This window comes from Macaca nemestrina, chromosome 2 (genome assembly GCF_043159975.1).
Source record: "Macaca nemestrina isolate mMacNem1 chromosome 2, mMacNem.hap1, whole genome shotgun sequence".
NCBI classification, from domain to species: Eukaryota; Metazoa; Chordata; class Mammalia; order Primates; family Cercopithecidae; genus Macaca; species Macaca nemestrina.
In genome coordinates, this window is record NC_092126.1 from 16,392,982 (window position 1) to 16,410,414 (window position 17,433).

The following is a 17,433-nucleotide window of genomic DNA, read 5'->3' on the forward strand; positions in this document are numbered from 1 at the left end:
CATAAAAATTCCCAAGACAAATCTTTCGACTCTATGCTAGAAATTCTGAAGAAAGAACATAGTATAATCACGCCACTGGTGGATCACGCATTCTTATTTTAGCAAATAGCTGTGAATGAAGTTTATTCATTGTTTGAAGAAACCTATAATAATCCTTGTTAAATTCAAGCTTCTGTGTTACTGGTTCTTCCAACTTTTTTTTGAGTCACAAATCTCTTCAAGGCTCTAAGGCTGTGATTCTCTTCCTAGAAAAAAAGAATCGAACTCCAAATTTGTCTTTGAGTTTCAGAGAGTACATGTCTCCTTAGAAGCCCTTCCAAAACCCCATGAGATAAGAGCACCTTTCATTCCCTTAGCACATTTTTATTGAGCACCTGCTGGATGCTTGACATTGCCTTAGGAGCTGTGGCTACTTGAGAAAACAAAACAGACCAAAAAAGCTGTGTTCTTATGATGCTTCTATTCTCCTTCTTTCTCATGGGGAAATGAAATAAGTAAATAAAATTGGTTGTGTGGTAAGTTGAAGAACGATAAGTGTTGTAGAGAAACATAAAGCAGGTAGGGGTCTGGGGAAGATGAGGGAGAGGGCAGTTGAACTTTCAGATGAGCTGGCCAGTGGGAAGGCCTCACTAAGGTGTTCTTTGAGCAAAGACCCAAAGTGGGCAAAGAGCGGGCAAGGCAAGCCTTATAGATCACTGGGAAAGAGTTCGTGTGCAGAAAGAACGAGGCAGAGGCCTAGAGGTAAAATGTCCCTGGCATGGGGATGGAGATAGGAAGCCCATGTGACTGGAGCAGGGTGAACAGGGGCAGGTGGAGGTCAGGGTGGTGATGGTGGCCAGATTATGTAGGACCTCATGGGCTATTGCTAAGGCTCTTACAGTGAGGGAGCCAGGAAGCCACTGGCACTTTTGAGCCGGAGAGTACCAGGCTCAATCTCACAGTTCAGCAAGACTGCTCCAGCCATTTGTTGAAAACAGACCCTGACAGGGGTAGTGGTGGAAACAAGGACACTAGGGAGGAGTTTGTGAGAATAACTAAGCAGGTGATGATGGTGGCTTGGACCAGGTGGAGAATAGTGGAGGAAGTACAAGTAGTGGAGTAGTAAGGATCTGGATGGGTTCTAAAGTTAGAGCCAAGAGGATTTGCCTCTGGGTGGGATGTGGAGTGTGAGAGAGAGTGTTGCCAAGGTTTTGACCTGAGCACCTAGAAGGATGGACTAGCTGTTAACTGAGATGGGAAGACTGAGGGCTGGGTATTGGGCTACTTTGAAGGGAGAGTGTGGGAGCTCAAGGGCGGTTGTTAGGGTTTGGTCGTTGAAGGGAGTGCTAGAGTAGGCAATTGTGTATGCAAGCTGGAGTTTCATAGGGAGGGTCCTGGCTGAGATAAAATATTTAAGGCCTTGAGACTAATGTGACTGCTGAGTGGGCACTGATTTCTGAAGCATTAAGCAGCATGAAGAGGTCCACAAGATGAACGGCCAGCCGAGGAGACTGATGAGGGGTGGCCAGAGAAGTAGACTGAATGGAATGGGAGAAGGTGCTCCCTGCGAGGCAAGTGAAGAAACAGAAGTAGACTGAATGGAATGGGAGAAGGTGCTCCCTGTGAGGCAAGTGAAGAAGGGCTTCAAAGTGCGACAGTGATCAATTGCATCACGTGATGCCTGGTTACTTCAGTAAGATGAGAACTGAGAAGCGATCATGGATTTTGGATCATGAAGGTCACTCGTGACCTTGACAGCAGTTGTCAGTGGAGTAGCACTAGTGAAAATCTGACTAAAGTCAAGAGAGAAGGAAGGAGACGAATTGGGGACTGTAAATGTAGACAATTCTTCCTTATTTAGGGTTTGCATGCAATGGTTCTATTCAGGAAAATACCCACTCTTGGGTTCCGCTTCTCTGTTAGGTTTACACACCAAAGTCCCGTCCCCCTTGTGTAGATAAGACAGCAACTCCAGAGTGCCCACAGATGCACTCAGCATTCATGTCGGGCCTTCACCGGGGTCTTCCTTGCACACAGGTCTAGTAATCAGCCAGCTCCTGCTGCACTCCTCACACCTTCCTCTCAAGGATCAATCAGGATCAAGAAGTTCACCAATGAGACATTCATTAATTTGTGCAGGAGGCCAGGGACACACCTGTCACCAGGATGATCTTGGGCCACCCAGTTTAGGCCTTTTCCACAATTCAGATGGAGGTGGGTTGTATCTGTGGGGGAAAGATGTAAAAATACATCTATCTTTAGATAAACCTCATCAATAATGAATATTATCCCCCTCTTAGGTTATCTTCTGTGAGAGTGCAGTATTGCAACTATTTTCCAATTAGAAAAGTCCCAATTTATGACTGGGTTGTCTGGCTTTTCCTGCTGTTGACAAGGGGAGAGGGATGCCAGAAGTCGTCTCTCTTCTTAAAGAGGAGCTGTTACCAGTGATGACTGGACCATGACGTCTTGTAGCTGAAAGGGCATTTGTCCGCCATATGCTCCAGGGTTTCCAGCTGTGCTGTAGAGAATCCCAGGCTCCTTAGAGGGGCACAGGGAGTGAGTGGTGAGGCTGGTCTTCTTCCCAAGTCCACTCCAGCCTGAGCATCTCCATCCATCCTTACCTGTTTACCAGATGGACTTCCCTATACAAGTTTATTTCCAAAAGGATTCTCTTGCTTCAGAATGCTCAGCAGACCTTGGATGAGTCCAGCTATCCTCATTTCACAGATGAGGAGCCTGAGAGGGGCAGCTTGCCTAGGAACCTGTCCATAATTAACAACAATATCCATCCTGCCCTCAGCACAAGGCATTGAAGGGGGATGCAGGGCAGCTGCTGAGGTCTCCTTCAGTCAGGGGCCATTTCTCAGCTCATCTCTGACCTGTGGATGAGATACCAGAATCTGAGGAGGTTCAGGCAGCCCCCTGAGTTCACAAGCCCAGGAAGAGCAGAGGAGCAGGGTTGAGCAGCAGGCGGTGGGCCAGGGAAGGGGGACCTGGTCAAGGCAGGTTAGAGCCCTACATGGACACAGCCAGGGCTGTTGAGGCCTCTCTCTGACACTGAGAAAACTTGATTCAAGTGTGTTTCTCGGGGGGGCAGGGCTAGAGGAACAAGAGATATTTCCTCACCGGCCTCTTTTCTGACCCCAGTGACTGCTTGTTCTCCTGAACTCTGCCTTCTCCTTGGATGAAGCGACAGGGAGCTGCCACCCTGCAGTACTGTTTGGGTTAAAGCCCCCTGGCAGCTTTCAAAAAGTGTGTCTCAGCCCAGACTGGGGACTCTTGAAATTGCATGAACTGAGAGCTCTGGTTAGAATACTTGGGTAGCTCTTCCTGTTGAAAGCAGGGAGAAGATTGCCAAGGACTCCCCTGTGGGAGGAGTTGTTCACATTGATTTTTATACTTAAGTTTGTAATAAGAATGGGAGCAACATTAATCCTGGTTCTGACTTATCTGGGGCTCTGTGTTTTCGTAGGTTGCTTTAGGCTTGCCTCATGCTATGAGGTTTATATTGGTAGAAAAACCTTTTCCTTTTCTTAAAAACAAAAATTGGTATTCAGGAGACTCATCTTATTGTATTTAATTTTATTCCTTATTCTAAATTTCCCACATAATAAATATTTTGAAGATGAAATATGTTTGTTTGCTAGAGAAGGTAGAGAAGGCAGTTCACACTTTGTATTTATGTCCCGTATGCAAGATGATTCCTTGCACATTTTCTACAGATAGTATTTTAAACATGTTTACCTCCTCATCTGTAACAGTGGTGGCTCGAATAAATCTGTCATTTACCCATTCACTTATCCTTTCATCCGTTTATTTGTTAAGTGATTGGCACCATCCTTAATGCCAGAGATGCAGCAGAGGCCACAGCACACAGATTCCGGGCCCCCGGGAGCTCATGCTCCAGCAGGAGGGCCAGAGAGAAGACAAGACATGTGCGTGAAGTCCTCAGTGTGATAGATGATGATTGACACTAAGACAAAGTAGGAAGGAGGAGAGAGAGTGAAGCTGGGGCAGGGAGGTTGCAGTTTTCCCTAATGTGAACCTCAACAAGATAGAGCAGCTGAGGAAGGGCCTGAAGCAGGTTTAAGAAGGGGTCTTCTAGGCAAAAAAGAACAGCAAGTAGTAAGGCCCCAAGTTGCGAGCGAGTGGCTGGGGTGTTTTGAGGACAGCCAGGGGCCACTGTGTCTGCAGCAGAGTGAGTGGGTGGCCGGGAAGAGAAGAAATAAGGCCAGAGAGGAGAGGCCACATTTTGGGATCGATTTTGGGGACCTGGAAGGACTTTGCCGTTTGCTGTGAGATGGCAGTTGCTGGAGGGTAGACATGATTTTAGCAGCATCCGTGTTGGCTGAGTGAAGAATAGGCTGAAGGCGGAAGTGGAGAGGGCCCAGTGCAAAGATAGAAGCAGAGAGGGAAGTTGTTTCTTTTTTCTCTTCTTCCCCCACGCCCCCTCCCACACACACGCATGCACACATGCACACACACGCACATACACACACACACACGCACATACACACACACAGTTTGAATCTGTGATTAGTCAGAGTAAGTGCTTGGTGAATAGAATGCCTTTTGTCTGGGGATTTCCCTGCACTTGCTGCTTGTCAAGGCATGGTCAAGCCAGATTCTTAAATTGAAGTAGCGGGTCAATGCCTCAGTCTGTGAGCCCCTAATTCTTGCCGTTAGACAAATATGTGGACATTTTTGAAAAGGTAGATTTGCAAATCCATTGTTAGTGATTTAGGGAATTCTTTACAGAAACGCAGTCTCTCCCTTCAGGATCCTTCCTTCCCTACCAAATAGTAGTCACTGTTCCCCTGTCTCCGACCACCAGCAGTGGGCTCCAAAAAGGAGGTGGGTGTGCAGTGGTGTCACGTGTGTGATTGTGTTTTAAAGCTGGTTATTCTCCCTTCCCCACACAATGTGTTCATCTTTCCCTTCTTCCCTCTACACAGCGTGTTCATCATCTTCGTCTTCCCTCTGCTTCCCTGCACCCTCGTCCTTTCTGTCTCCCTCTGGTGTCTCGAGCCCTTTCATTTAAACCGCACCATCAACAGGTCACCCCTCAGCCCAGCACAGCATGTGGCCTCCTTTCATTGCCTCTGCAACTGAACTTGAGAGAGTGATGAGGTCCTTTTAGCCCTCTGTCCCCTGAACTAACCGACATCTTTACTCTGTCTTACTGTTGGCCGTTGTTGAATGTCTGTGTCTCCACAGGGTAGGCCTGTGAGGTCTCAAGATCGTAGCTCCTCCGTTACTCATAGGCAGCAGGCAGGGACTGGAGCCCTTGATTCACTTTACCCAGCCCAGGACCACAGTGTCGTGGGTGAGAAGCCGTGGAACACCCTCCCTGAGGCCCTCAGATGCAGCCTGCAGATGAAGCAGAATTAGAATTTGCTGCTTTTTTTCTAACTGCTTGAAAATTCCACTCAGAACTTCTCAATAGCATGCTGAGTTCAGAAAGAAGATTCTGGAGAGAGACTGTGAAAGGCCTCTCCTGGACATGGCTCTTCCTGGCCACTCACCTGATGTTCTCCTGCTGTGGGTGGGCCTGAGCAGGGCTGGGGGACCCTTGGCTCGTTCTGGTGAGACCTTGAGTTTGCCTAAGTCCTTCCAGTAGCCATATCCCCTTATCTTTTGTATGAATTAAAATGTGTCCTCTGTAACACAGGATCTGATTTTTCACACAAACGATTTCTGAGAATCTCCAAACTTTGAAGCAGAAGGTTCTGGCTGCCACACTCAGAGCTCCTTTGATTGGGGGAAGGCAGGAGGTCAGATAGTTTCCCTTCCCTTGCATATTTCCTGCACATTCCATGAATTTGTTGATTGGGTGTAAATAATGCTTTTTCCATCTCCTCATTACAAAAATGAGATCTTACATGGGTCCACTTGAAATTGTGAATGTAACTATGTGGGCTTATCTCTTAAATCATGGCCTTTAGGCTGTGGCATATTTGACTATAATGAAATGCTATTATGAAGTGCTTCATTATGCCCTGAATTCACTCAGGTTGACCCCAGAGACTGCACCGCTTTCTCCCATCCTCTCGTTTCTATTGCTCTGACAGTGAGAGCTGACACCATTCAGTCAACCTAAGACTTCTGTCCATGGTGTGGGATGCTCACCCCTCCCAACCCTGCACCACTGTGGAGCTGAGGGGCGTTCAGCTGCTCTTTGCAGCCCACTTCCCTCAAAATGCCTGAATCAATGCCTAGTAAATGGTACAGGCTCCTAATTGAGTCTGTGGGGAAAGACAGTTCTAATGAGAGGAAGCGACATGATTGCCACTGGGCTCGTGAGTGCCGATGCTGCTGGGTCTGCAAACACACTTCCCAGAGTTCCTTCTGTGACTCTTCTTTCCAGAATCCATGTCCCAGATGAATATTTTGGTTCCTCAGATTGAGATTGGGCACAAAATTATTTTAAGTTTATCAGTTTGAAAATCTTAATGCTTTGCTTTTATGTTTATTGGTGAATCAATTTGTGGAATTTCAAATGAAGATTTCCCAGCCTGAGGACTAACCATGCATGGAAGGATTGATTATTTGATGTTTTTTTTTAAGCTTTTCTTAGCTGTTAGGCCAAATGAAGAAGTAACTTATATTTGTGATCCCATTTGTAAGTCTAATTTTAATATAGTCTTTTATTCATGTTAAGGAGAGATTTTTTTTTAAAATGTAACCCTGCAAAAAAGGAGTATTAAGAAGGCATAATTGCAGGTGATTTAATGAATGAACACACATTTATGGATTTTCAGAAAAAAAGCCAAAGGCATGTGGTCTAGCCAGTGCCTTCTAATCAGTTTAGCTCTGAGGCTCACTGACCTCCCCCAGGACTTGGGGGAAAATGTACCTTGATTTGGAAGAGATTTTTCTGAAGACAAATGGGAGGAGGATGCTATCTCTTATGCAAAGTGCTATATTAGAGAAAGTCTGCCCTGCCCTGTGTCTTTTCCATCCCTCACAGGCATAGCCCATTGGAAGACGTTGTAGTTTCCTCTTTATTGCCAGGTGGCGATACCCACAGAGAGGGCCGCTTTAAAGAATGAGGAGTAATTAAGACATAAAACCTTCAGGATTTTGGCAGTGTGCCATACTGCAGTGCCGTTAGCTGAGTTTAGAATCGCCTTCTCCATCTTTACCACAGCCGTGGGAGGTACAGATACCACTGTCTCTGCGTCACAGATGAGGAAACTGAGGCACAGAGAAGTTAAGATTGCCAGGCTGGTGAGTGATGGAGGACTTGGAATGATCCTCTAAGATTTCACCCAGGTCTTAAAAAAGCTGTGGCATATTCTCCATGAAAAAACATGGTGAAGAAGATCTCAGCTGTACAATCCTACCTTACTACAAAGTTTATATTTATGAATGAGACTAGGAATACCAGCCAGCCGAGTTTGTGGCTGTTGTGTGTTCCCAGTCTGTAGAGGTTTCCTGCTAGACGTGCAAGCGGTGGGAGTCCCCCAGGTATCCCAGTTAAGGACATGAAGGGTGAACCACAAAATAGGAAGGCCGTAGACATCAGGGGTGAGGTTATGATGCCAGGGAGACATACTGCTGGCCTGGAAGGATTTTACTACCGAGTAGAGATGCTCCTTGGCTTATGACGGGGTTATGTCCCAATAAGCCCATCCGAAGGCGAAAATATCCTAAGTTGAAACTACATTTAATATACCTAGCCTAGCAACATCCTCGCTTAACCCAGCCTACCTGAAACGTGCTCAGAACCCTTACATGAGCCTGCCATTGGGCAGAATCATCTGGCAGCACAGCACACTGGAGAGGATGGGTTGTGTCCTAGTCCATTTGCATTGCTATAAAGGAATACCTGAGAGAAAAGAGGTTCATTTGACTCACAGTTCAGCAGGCTGTACAAAAAGCATGGCACTAGCATCTGCTTCTGACGAGGGCCTCAGGCTACATCCACTCGTGGTGGATGAGGAAGGGGAACCCCTGAGTGGGGGTCACATGGCAAGAGCAGAAGCAAGGTGGGGGAGGTGCCAGGCTCTTTTCCATTTATTTATTTATTTATTTATTTATTTATTTATTTATTTATTTGAGACAGGGTCTCACTCTGTTGTCCAGGCTGAAGTGCAGTGACATGACCACGGCTCACTGCAGCCTCGACTTCCCGGGCTAAGTGATCCTCCTATCTTAACTTCCCAAGTAGCTGGGACTACAGGTGCTCACCACCATGCCCAGCTAATTTAAAAAAAAATTTTTTTTATAGAAACAAGGTTTCATCATGTTGCCAAGGCTGGTCTCAAACTCCTAGGCTCAAGCCGTCTTCCTACCTCCACCTCCCAAAGTGCTGGGATTGCAGGAGTGAGCCACTGCACAGGCCTAGCCTCTCTTTGACAACTAGCTCTCAGGGGAGCTCCTGCAAGAACTACTAATGCGAGCACTCACTCATTACTGCTAGGCTGGCCATAAGTCATTAATGAGAGCTCCCTCCCCATGACCAAAACACCTCTCACTAGGCCCCACCTCCAACATTGGGGATCGAATTTCAACATGAGGTTTGGAGGGGGTCAAATATCCAAACTATATAGGAGGTTGTTTATACTCACTTTGGGAGGCAGAGGCAGGAGGATCACTTGAGCCCAAGAGTTCAAGACCAGCTTGGGCAACATAAGGAGACCTCATCTCTACAAATAATTTTTTTTTTTAATTAGTCAGGCATGGTGGCGCATGCTTGTAGTCCCTGCTACTCAGGAGGATTGCTTGAGTCCAGGAGGTCAAGGCTGCAGTGAGCCATGATTGCGCCATTGCACTTCAGCCTGAGTGACTGAGTGGGACCCTGTCTCCAAAAAAGAAAAAGAGCCTCACTGCTGCTGCCTGGCATTACACGAGAGGGTCATCCCACATAGCACTAGCCTGGGAAAAGACCACAATTCAAAGCACAGGTTCTATTGAACACTTCCTGCTTTGGCACCATTGTAAGGTCAAAACATTGCAAGTTGAACCATAGCTAAGTTGGGGGCTGTCTTAGTCCATTAGTGCTGTGGGGAGGGTGGCGGTGGACCCTCTCCTCTGGGGCCTTGAAGGCATGGTGAATGGTAGCCTTCTCTACAGGGTCCAGGGGACTCTCTCAGCTGCCACCGTTTCCAAGTCTGTGAGGATACAGCTGGCACCCAAGGAACCAGGGTCTTGGGAGATAAAACTTGAGTAGAGAGAGGGATATTTGAGGTGACCTCTCTCTCTTCCACTTTCCCTGGCTGTTGGTCAAGAAGAACCAAGTATTGATCTGTGTTTGACATTGGCTGCAATTTTCCACCTGCTTTAGGCTGTCTTCTCAACCCCATTCAAAGAAGTCAGATACAACTGTAGCCTTTGAACAAAACACAGTGTCAGACTTGGCCATTCTCCTCCAGGGGTCCTGATCAGAAACTATCAGGCTTGAAACACCAATGTCTAATTCTCCTCAGAACACAACACTCCTCCCTTAACTGCTTGGATAGGACAGGGCCTCCAGGGTCATCTTGGATGCTCTTCTCTCTAAAATGCAGAAGGAAGAATGAGTAACAGTGAGAGCAAGAGGTGGTCTGGGCTTTACTTTTAGCAAGATCAGTTTAGTCAAGAGAGCTCCAGCAAGCTGGAGCAGAGAAGAGGGGAGAAGGCCTGTCTGTTCTGATATGCAGTGTATTTGGTGTAGTGGACTTATGCTATTTGTGGATTTGCATTAAATGTATTCAATTATGTTCCCAGCCAGAGAGATAGGATGTAAATGCTGCTGTGATATCTGCCCTCCAGTCCAGCCCACGTGATCTGCTTCTCCTGGGTGCCTGCCTGTGTCCATGTGTCTGAGGATCCCTCACACTGGGAGGGATCGAGGCTCCTAAACACGTACTATAGCATGTCAACTTGGGTTTTTAGAACCAGCCAAGTATTTCATGGATTGGGAAAACTGACTTTAATGGACTTAACTGAGAGCTGAGAGTCATGTTGCTGGTTCGGACAAGCCTACTGTGTCCTAAATACCGTAGTGCATGGGCAATTAGAGGAATTCTCCAGGGTAAATTGAACTATAGTCGAACACATCTTAGTATTGGCTTTAGAAACTAAGAGCAATCATGACTCCTTTGTACAAATTAACCCCATCTCTCCTCAGACTCCCCTGGCAAGCTCATCTGTACTAAAAGAAACTTGCCCTCCCTCCCCATCCCCCTCCTCCTCTCTCTCCCTATCCTCCTGGTGTTCTGGTTCTCTCTCTCTCTCTCTCCTTCCCTGCCTCCCCTAGGCAAATTTGAGCTCTAAGTGATTTAGATACGTATTTAGCCTAAGAGGGAAGTACCAAACGGCTGAATTACTTAACCTCTCCTAAAAGTTTGTTTCCTCATTCTTATTAAAACGATAATCATTGCCAAACAGGGCCGTTGTGAGCTGAAGAAGATAGTTCATATGGAGCTCCCAGGAATGTCTGGCAGCTGGAAAGTGCTCTCATGTGGGAGCCATTGACCCCACTCTTCACTCGTTCCAGTGGAGGACTGGAAGCCCAGGAAGGTGCCGTCACTAACCACCCCTGGTCCTCTACCCTCCTAAGGCTCAGAGTGCTTTTGACAAGGCTCAGAGCAGCCCTAGAGCGAGGCCTGGGGTGAGCTGGAGTGGAGCTGAGAATGTGCATCTCTAGGGAGCCAAGTGCCAGAGTGTTGGATGGGAGACTGAGAGGTGCCTTGTGGAGACGTGATCTTAAGAGAGCTGTAGTGCTGGGTCTCAGAGCCTCTGCCAGTCTGTATAGGGCCTCTGTATACAACTCTACAGCAGTCCTGGGAGCTTCTATACTTTGGGGGTGGTCTTTGAGGACTTGATGAAAACTGTGGCCGTTCCCTTCCCTAGAAAAATGAACAAACCCACCTAATTCTTCATCGCTTCAAGAGGAATAAGGCCTTTCCCACTTTGGGTTGTAGGTTGGAGAACCCCTCCTGTGGAGGTGAGTGGGCAGTAAGTGTTAGATTCCCACGCTTGGCAGGTGTCTTTCCCGAGGTTGCTGACAGCAGCTGTACAGCCTGATTTCTCTATTTTTGTGAGAACCATTGAGGTTGTCTCTGTAGCTCTTGGGATAAAGGCAGAACTCTTCCTAGAAGTTTAAAAGACAAGGTCTGGCCCCTGCCGACTTGGTCATCCTCCAAACCTATACATACCATCTCTCTTCTGCATGTGAGCCCTCTTCCCAGCCTCTTCACACTTACCAGGCTCCTTCCTACCCCAGGGCCTTTGCACATGCTTTTCCCCCTGCCCAGAACACTCTTTCTTCCCCTGTTCTTTTTCTTAGGGAAACCTTCCCTTACCAGGTGAGTGTCTCCTCTTGGAGGCCTCCATTGTGCTGGCCACCTTGCCCTCCCACCTTTATCACTGTTATAATTTTGTGTTCCTCTGGTGACTAATGACCACCTTTCTGTTCTGCTCTCTGAGGGCAGAAAGTGGGTCTATCTTATTCACGGCTGTATTCTCAGTGCCTTTCACACAGTAGAGCCCATGGCGAACGAGCAGCTCACCTCTGCAGAGGTGGGAGATGTGACATCTGTGCAAGAGGCTCTGTGGTTTCCCGTCTTCATTTCTTCTGATCCCCCGTGCCCTCTTGGTGTTTTTGCATGGCTAACTCTGCCTCCTCTCTCCCTGGAGGTGTGTTGAGGCTCCTGGAACACGGGGAGGAGTACGTATTCACCCTGCCTAGTGCCTACGCCCGGTCCATTCTCACCATCCCATGGGTGGAGCTCGGAGGAAAAGTCAGCATCAACTGTGCCAAGACTGGGTACTCAGCGACGGTGATATTCCACACGAAGCCTTTCTATGGAGGGAAAGTCCACAGGTAGGATCTGGCTGGAGAGGCTCTGGCTTTGTCTGAACATGATGCCCTGAGTTTCCTTTCACTATTAAAAGACTGAGTTTCAGTAATGAGATGAGTTGAAAATCAAGATAAAATTGTTAAGATCTGTTCCAAAAGAGATGCCTTTTCCCTACCTTACATGGCAGTTTTTTGGAGTCCTCCCCACTCTAAACTTAAGGTTAAATCTTTGGTGATGCATTTGCAGAGCAGATGCCAGAGAATAAAAGCACTTCTGTTGGAATAAACTCTCCCTTCTGAAGCCACAGTTTGTTGCTTTGCTGTAAAGTGATTGAATCTTTGAACCCAGACATAGCCAGACAGTTCCCCATTTACATTAGTTGGCCACACTGTCCTCAATTCTGTGTCATGCATCCATGAGGTCAGGATCCTTTCTTTCTTTTGAAAAACTTGGGAAGCCCAAGTCTAAGTCATTGAAGGAGAGGTCTGCTGTTTGAGGAAGCACACAATTGTTTTCATTGCTGCAGCTATAAAAAAATTCCTCTTTCAGCACAGCTCTACTGCATAAGCAAGATATACTATACAAACAAGCTTCCATCTTTGCCCATTTTCTTGGAAAGCATTATTCTGCATGGCATTAGTGTGAGTGTGTCAGAGTGTCACAGGGGCATGTGGACACCCTTTGGGGGCACCTGGAACCAGCACACACCAGCTCGTGAGAACTGATTTGTGTGTATTTCACGTTCAGTGCTATCATATTGGTGTTGAAATCAGCCATGATAGGCATCACAGAAATTGGCAAATGGTACAAATCAGGTGTTTTCCCTTTTGGAGATCCAGTTGCTAAATATTTACCAGCATGCCACTAACACCTTTCCACTGTGTGCAACCCAGAAGATGCCTCATACCTGCCTGTGAGCCTCGGCCTTGCTGACTGTTTTTAGGCTCAAGGAGAAAGCCTCCCAGTCTGTTTGGAAACTCTAAATTCGGCCTGAGCTGGGCCTTAAGGAAAAGGGGAGTTTAGACCCTACACGTGGCTGCTTTGGGGCAGGTATCCCCGTTTCTGCGGTGTTCCTTCAACTGCGCAGAAAGCTCAGTGGTGGAGAGGGAGCTGGGAGTCTGCTTTCACTTGGAATTCCCACAGGCAAGGCAGGTGGAAGAGAGGTCACAAATCTCCACAAAGGCCCTCTAAAGGAGAGGTTGAAGTCATTCCTCAGAGCCACTACTGTGAGTAGGAAGGTATTGATTGAGACTGAGACTCTAGGTTCTGCTCAGCCTTCATTCAGGGGATGTGTGGATGCTGGAGTGGATATTTCCCTCCTTTTCCAACGTAAGCTCTGTTGGGATTGTGGGCAACCATGTTTGACCCCATACAAAATAGACCTAATGATTTAAGGATTGAAAAGCTCACCCTACACTCTTACAGTCTTTTTAGGGTTAAAATGTAGCATTATTAGATGCTATTTTGGAGAAGAGAGAGTATATGCTATTTTGTTTTCCTTTTTTTAAAAAATTAATTTTTTGCATAAGTTATTGGGGTACAGATGGTATTTGGTTACATGAGTAAGTTCTTTAGTGGTGATTTGTGAGATTTTGGTGCACCCATCACCCAAGCTATAGATACTGCACCATATTTGTAGTCTTTTATCTCTCGTCCCCTTCCCACGTATTTTGTTTTTCTTGAATTGCCTGATTTTCATCCCAGTGATATCTTACAGAATATTACAGTTAAGAAATTAGCATTGCTGTATTACTATTAACTAATCTATAGACTTTTTTTTTCCAGTGATGCTTTCTTTTGCTGTTCAAGGATATTAGATCATCTTTTAAGAGCTAGTCTTTGAGCAAAGCTCCAAAAACAATCCCTCCTTCCCATTCTTGATTAAAAAAAAAAAAATCTCTATAGATGGGTGTACCTTTGAAGTCTCTGTTTTTATCATTTTGCAAAGTGTGTTCATTTGACTCATTAATTCAGGGTTACCGCAGAAGTGAAGCACAACCCAACCAACACCATTGTTTGTAAAGCCCATGGGGAATGGAATGGTACTTTAGAGTTCACCTACAGCAATGGAGAAACCAAAGTCATCGACACAACCACACTGCCAGTGTATCCCAAGAAGATCAGACCTCTCGAGAAGCAGGGGCCTATGGAGTCCAGGTGAGAATTGGGCTGTCTTCCTCTCCAGCTTAGTCATGCTGGGCACTTGACTCAAGGGACAGAGAAGAAAGAAGACTTTGAAAGCTTAGCGACTGGAAACAGGCCAGGAATCATGTTCTTCTGGCTTCTTTAGATATTTTAGTTTTCTACTGTGTGTCACTTAGGAGCAGAACCTTTCAGCTTTCAGTTAAGTCATTCTGTAGTCATGGGGTGGGTGTGAGGATAGACTTCAGCAGACTTTTACTGCTTGTCTTGCAAAAGTTTGTCAACTGATCTGTTGCTTAATTGCAAAGGTAAATACAGAGAGTTGATAGTAATCAAAGAACTGCACAGTGAGTCAATGAGATACTATTTTTTTCTTGCCAGATTAACAATGTTTTAAAAAAAAATTAAATGCTGGGAAAGGTGTAGTAAAACTGACACTCTATACCCTGTCCTTCTAGTAGGAGTGTGTGCAGTTTAGCTGCATGGATCAGTAGCTTTCAATTCATTAATCCACTTTAATCTCATGTTCTACTTCTAAGAATCTGTTCTCAGGACAAACTCTTAAATTCAGAAAAAATTTAAACAACATAAAATGGTTTGTTCTTTGTTTAAAGAAAACTAAGCAACAAAAGAAAGAGAAATCACCTAATATTTGAAAACTGGTTAAGTAAATTATGAAGTATCCGTTCAATTCATATATCTATTCTGTGGCTATGGTATGAATATAATGCAGCCACTTAATGTGATGTTTATGCAGGCACAGAAGCAGAATATCCTTGGAATATGCCAGTTTTATTTTTTTATGTAGGACATCAGCAAACGGCCAGTGGGCCAAATCCAACCTGAGGCTGATTTTGTAAATAAAGTTTTATTGGAACACAGCCATGATCATTCATTTACATATGGCTTATGGCTGCTTTCCTGCTGCAATGGCTGAGTTAGGTAGTTGCAACCAAGACCATATGGCTTGCAAAGCTTAAGTTGTTTACTCTCTGGCCCTGTACAGAAAATGTTTGCCAACTGCTGCTCTAATCTAAAAGCATACACTCTTTAGAAATACGATGTAGGGTTAAAATGAAATTACAAATGATTTTCTGAAAGCTTTACTATTATTACAAGAATCTGTAACCAAATAGAAACAGTTCTTATAAGTGGAAACAAAGCAGGGATACCACAGTATGTATAAATAATACATTATATTAATAACTGGGTTTAATGGAAACAGAGCTTCAGTATCCCTGGAACCTTTGCTTCGTTGTAGATTTAGTGCACTCTTGCTTGTTAATCAGTTTATTTGAGGACAGTGAGCACAGCCTTTCTCTGTGTCTAACTGGAGAGCTTGGACGCTTACCAGTTGTCTTTTTCAGTCCATCCTGTTGGGCAGCAGTAGCAGGACAAGGGAAAGACTGCAATGAGGGAAGAAACCCATCCCCTTGCCACACTGCCTCTGATGAAGCATTCCCAGAATGGGGAACGCTGTGGTTCATATCATAACGTGACTGTTGTTTCTGATCTGGCTGTTGAGAACAAAACTATGATCACCTGCTACTTTTCCTCCAGGGATATCAGAGTAGTTTAGCTACTCCTTATTAAGACTCTTTGTTGCTTGTTAGCCTATGGGAACTATGGGATTTCTTCTGTTGGTGTCTGCACCCCCAGGAGGTGCTACTGGCTGTCCCTAGTTCACCGGCAGCCCCATCCGCCTGTCCTCAGCCTGACCATGCCAGCATTCAAGCCTTCCTGCTGCTCTGAGCCCTTGCTGGGGAAAGGGTTAAGGACACCTGCTGTAGATGTGCTCCCTGGCCCAGGACCTAATGATGGGCATTCACTGGCCCCTGGGTGAAGAGGCCTCGTTTTCTAGAAGCCAGGGAGGGAATCTCTACCACCTGGCATTCTGACAGTTCCTTGTCTGTGAAATCTGACCTTCTGGTGCATTTAAGTGAGGAAGTGCTTAGGTGGTGGTGGTCTGATTTATCATGGTTCCTTTCCTTTCTCCCTAGAACAGAGTATGTCTGAATACAGGCTGGTCCCAAGGACGTCCTGAGGAGGAAAGCTGTGTGTAAAGCATAAGCCAAATACAAAGTAGTATTAAACACTAGTACTTTCCTTTTATCTTGTCCCACTGTCAAAGTGCTTTTTTTGCCAAGTAATCAGCCTTGATTGATGTAAACCACTCAAGCTCCCCTTTTATTTTGCTCATTTCCTGGGGTTTCCTCCTGCCATGCCAGGTTAGGAAGGTCAAGGTCATCTGAGTGTCCAAAGAGCAGCTGGGCTGAAGAGGGGTAGTGAACCAAGCAGCCTGGCCTCACTACCTTTAGGCTGCGTTCTACAATGAATGCAGGAAGCAGAGAAGTGGCTTTGTGTAGACACGTGGGGAGAAGAGAGATCCCACACTATAAGCATGCACACACAAATACTCACACACCACACATGCATCAGCCTCTAACCCCTAATTCCAGGTTCCCTTGTGGGAAAGGGAAAGCAGGTCTTATTCTGATTTACTAGTGTGCTGTCCTTGGGCAAGTTACCTAACCTTATGTAGACCTTAAATTGTCTCCTCTGTAACATGGAGATAAGAATCTACCATCTATAATATGTCATTGGGTTGCTGTGAGGATTAAATAGGTTTATGTATGTAAAATGCTTAGAAATATGGCAAATGCCATATATGCCTGCTATCGTTGTTTGTAGTAGTAGCAGAATGCCTACTACTACTACTCTTAGATTTGATTTCCAGAAACTCCGGGCCCTGAGAAAGGCATGCTGCCTGGTACAAGTGGAGAGTAGAAACAGCACAGAGGTGGAGCTGGGTAGCCCTGGGTTCAAATCCAGGCTCTTGGGGTCTTTGAGGTGTCTGGGATGAGCTACCCCAGAGAGGGCTCGCCTGGATGCCCCTTGCTGCTCTGGCTGCTCCCGGCGGAGTTCTGTTAGCTTGCAGCCAGCTGGCCTGGCTGATTGTTTCCTCTCCTCCACCCATCCCCAGGAACCTCTGGCGGGAGGTGACCCGATACCTGCGGCTGGGGGACATTGACGCAGCCACCGAGCAGAAGCGGCACCTGGAGGAGAAGCAACGGGTAGAGGAACGGAAGCGTGAGAACCTCCGCACACCATGGAAGCCCAAATATTTTATCCAGGAGGTAACTCTGCCGTCTGTCATTGGGCCCTTGCCCAGGAGAGAACTTGTCCTGAGAGGGTAGATGGGTTTTTCTTGCTGACCCCCCAGATTGGATAAATGCCAGCCAGGGGCAGGGATAGACTGGGGCATCTCGGTTCTGATTCCAGCTTTGGATCAGGCTTCAGGACAGGTTTTCTGCCACAATATTCATGAAACCTTCTGGAAGGCAGAACCGAGCAACTGACACTTCCCCTCCAGTATCCCTATGTCAGAAGAGCATGTCAGCCTGCCTGCGAGGGAATGGAATGGGACTGCAGACTGGATGCTGTTCTATTTTTAAAAAGAAAACCATCATGGCCCCTGTTACATCATCTTTAGTAACAAACTAGTTGTGGAGTGCCTCAC

At 46.2% G+C, this 17,433-nt stretch overlaps 1 protein-coding gene across 6 annotated transcripts in view; it reads left to right on the forward strand.

Annotated features, from left to right (window-relative positions):
• The window catches only part of LOC105470956 (oxysterol binding protein like 10), a 326,292-nt gene that overhangs the window by 307,216 nt on the left and 1,643 nt on the right, over nt 1–17,433 (forward strand). For 4 of the 6 annotated variants that reach the window (XM_011723316.3, XM_011723318.3, XM_071090768.1 and 1 more), the window contains 3 exons: nt 11,608–11,794; nt 13,746–13,928; nt 16,897–17,222. In XM_011723316.3, the coding sequence (XP_011721618.1) occupies nt 11,608–11,794; nt 13,746–13,928; nt 16,897–17,110 (584 nt within the window). In that variant the 3' untranslated portion in view covers nt 17,111–17,222. Of the gene's footprint in view, nt 1–11,607; nt 11,795–13,745; nt 13,929–16,896; nt 17,223–17,433 lie in introns of those variants that run through there. The other 2 variants (XM_011723317.3, XM_011723319.3) reach the window with 1 other exon arrangement.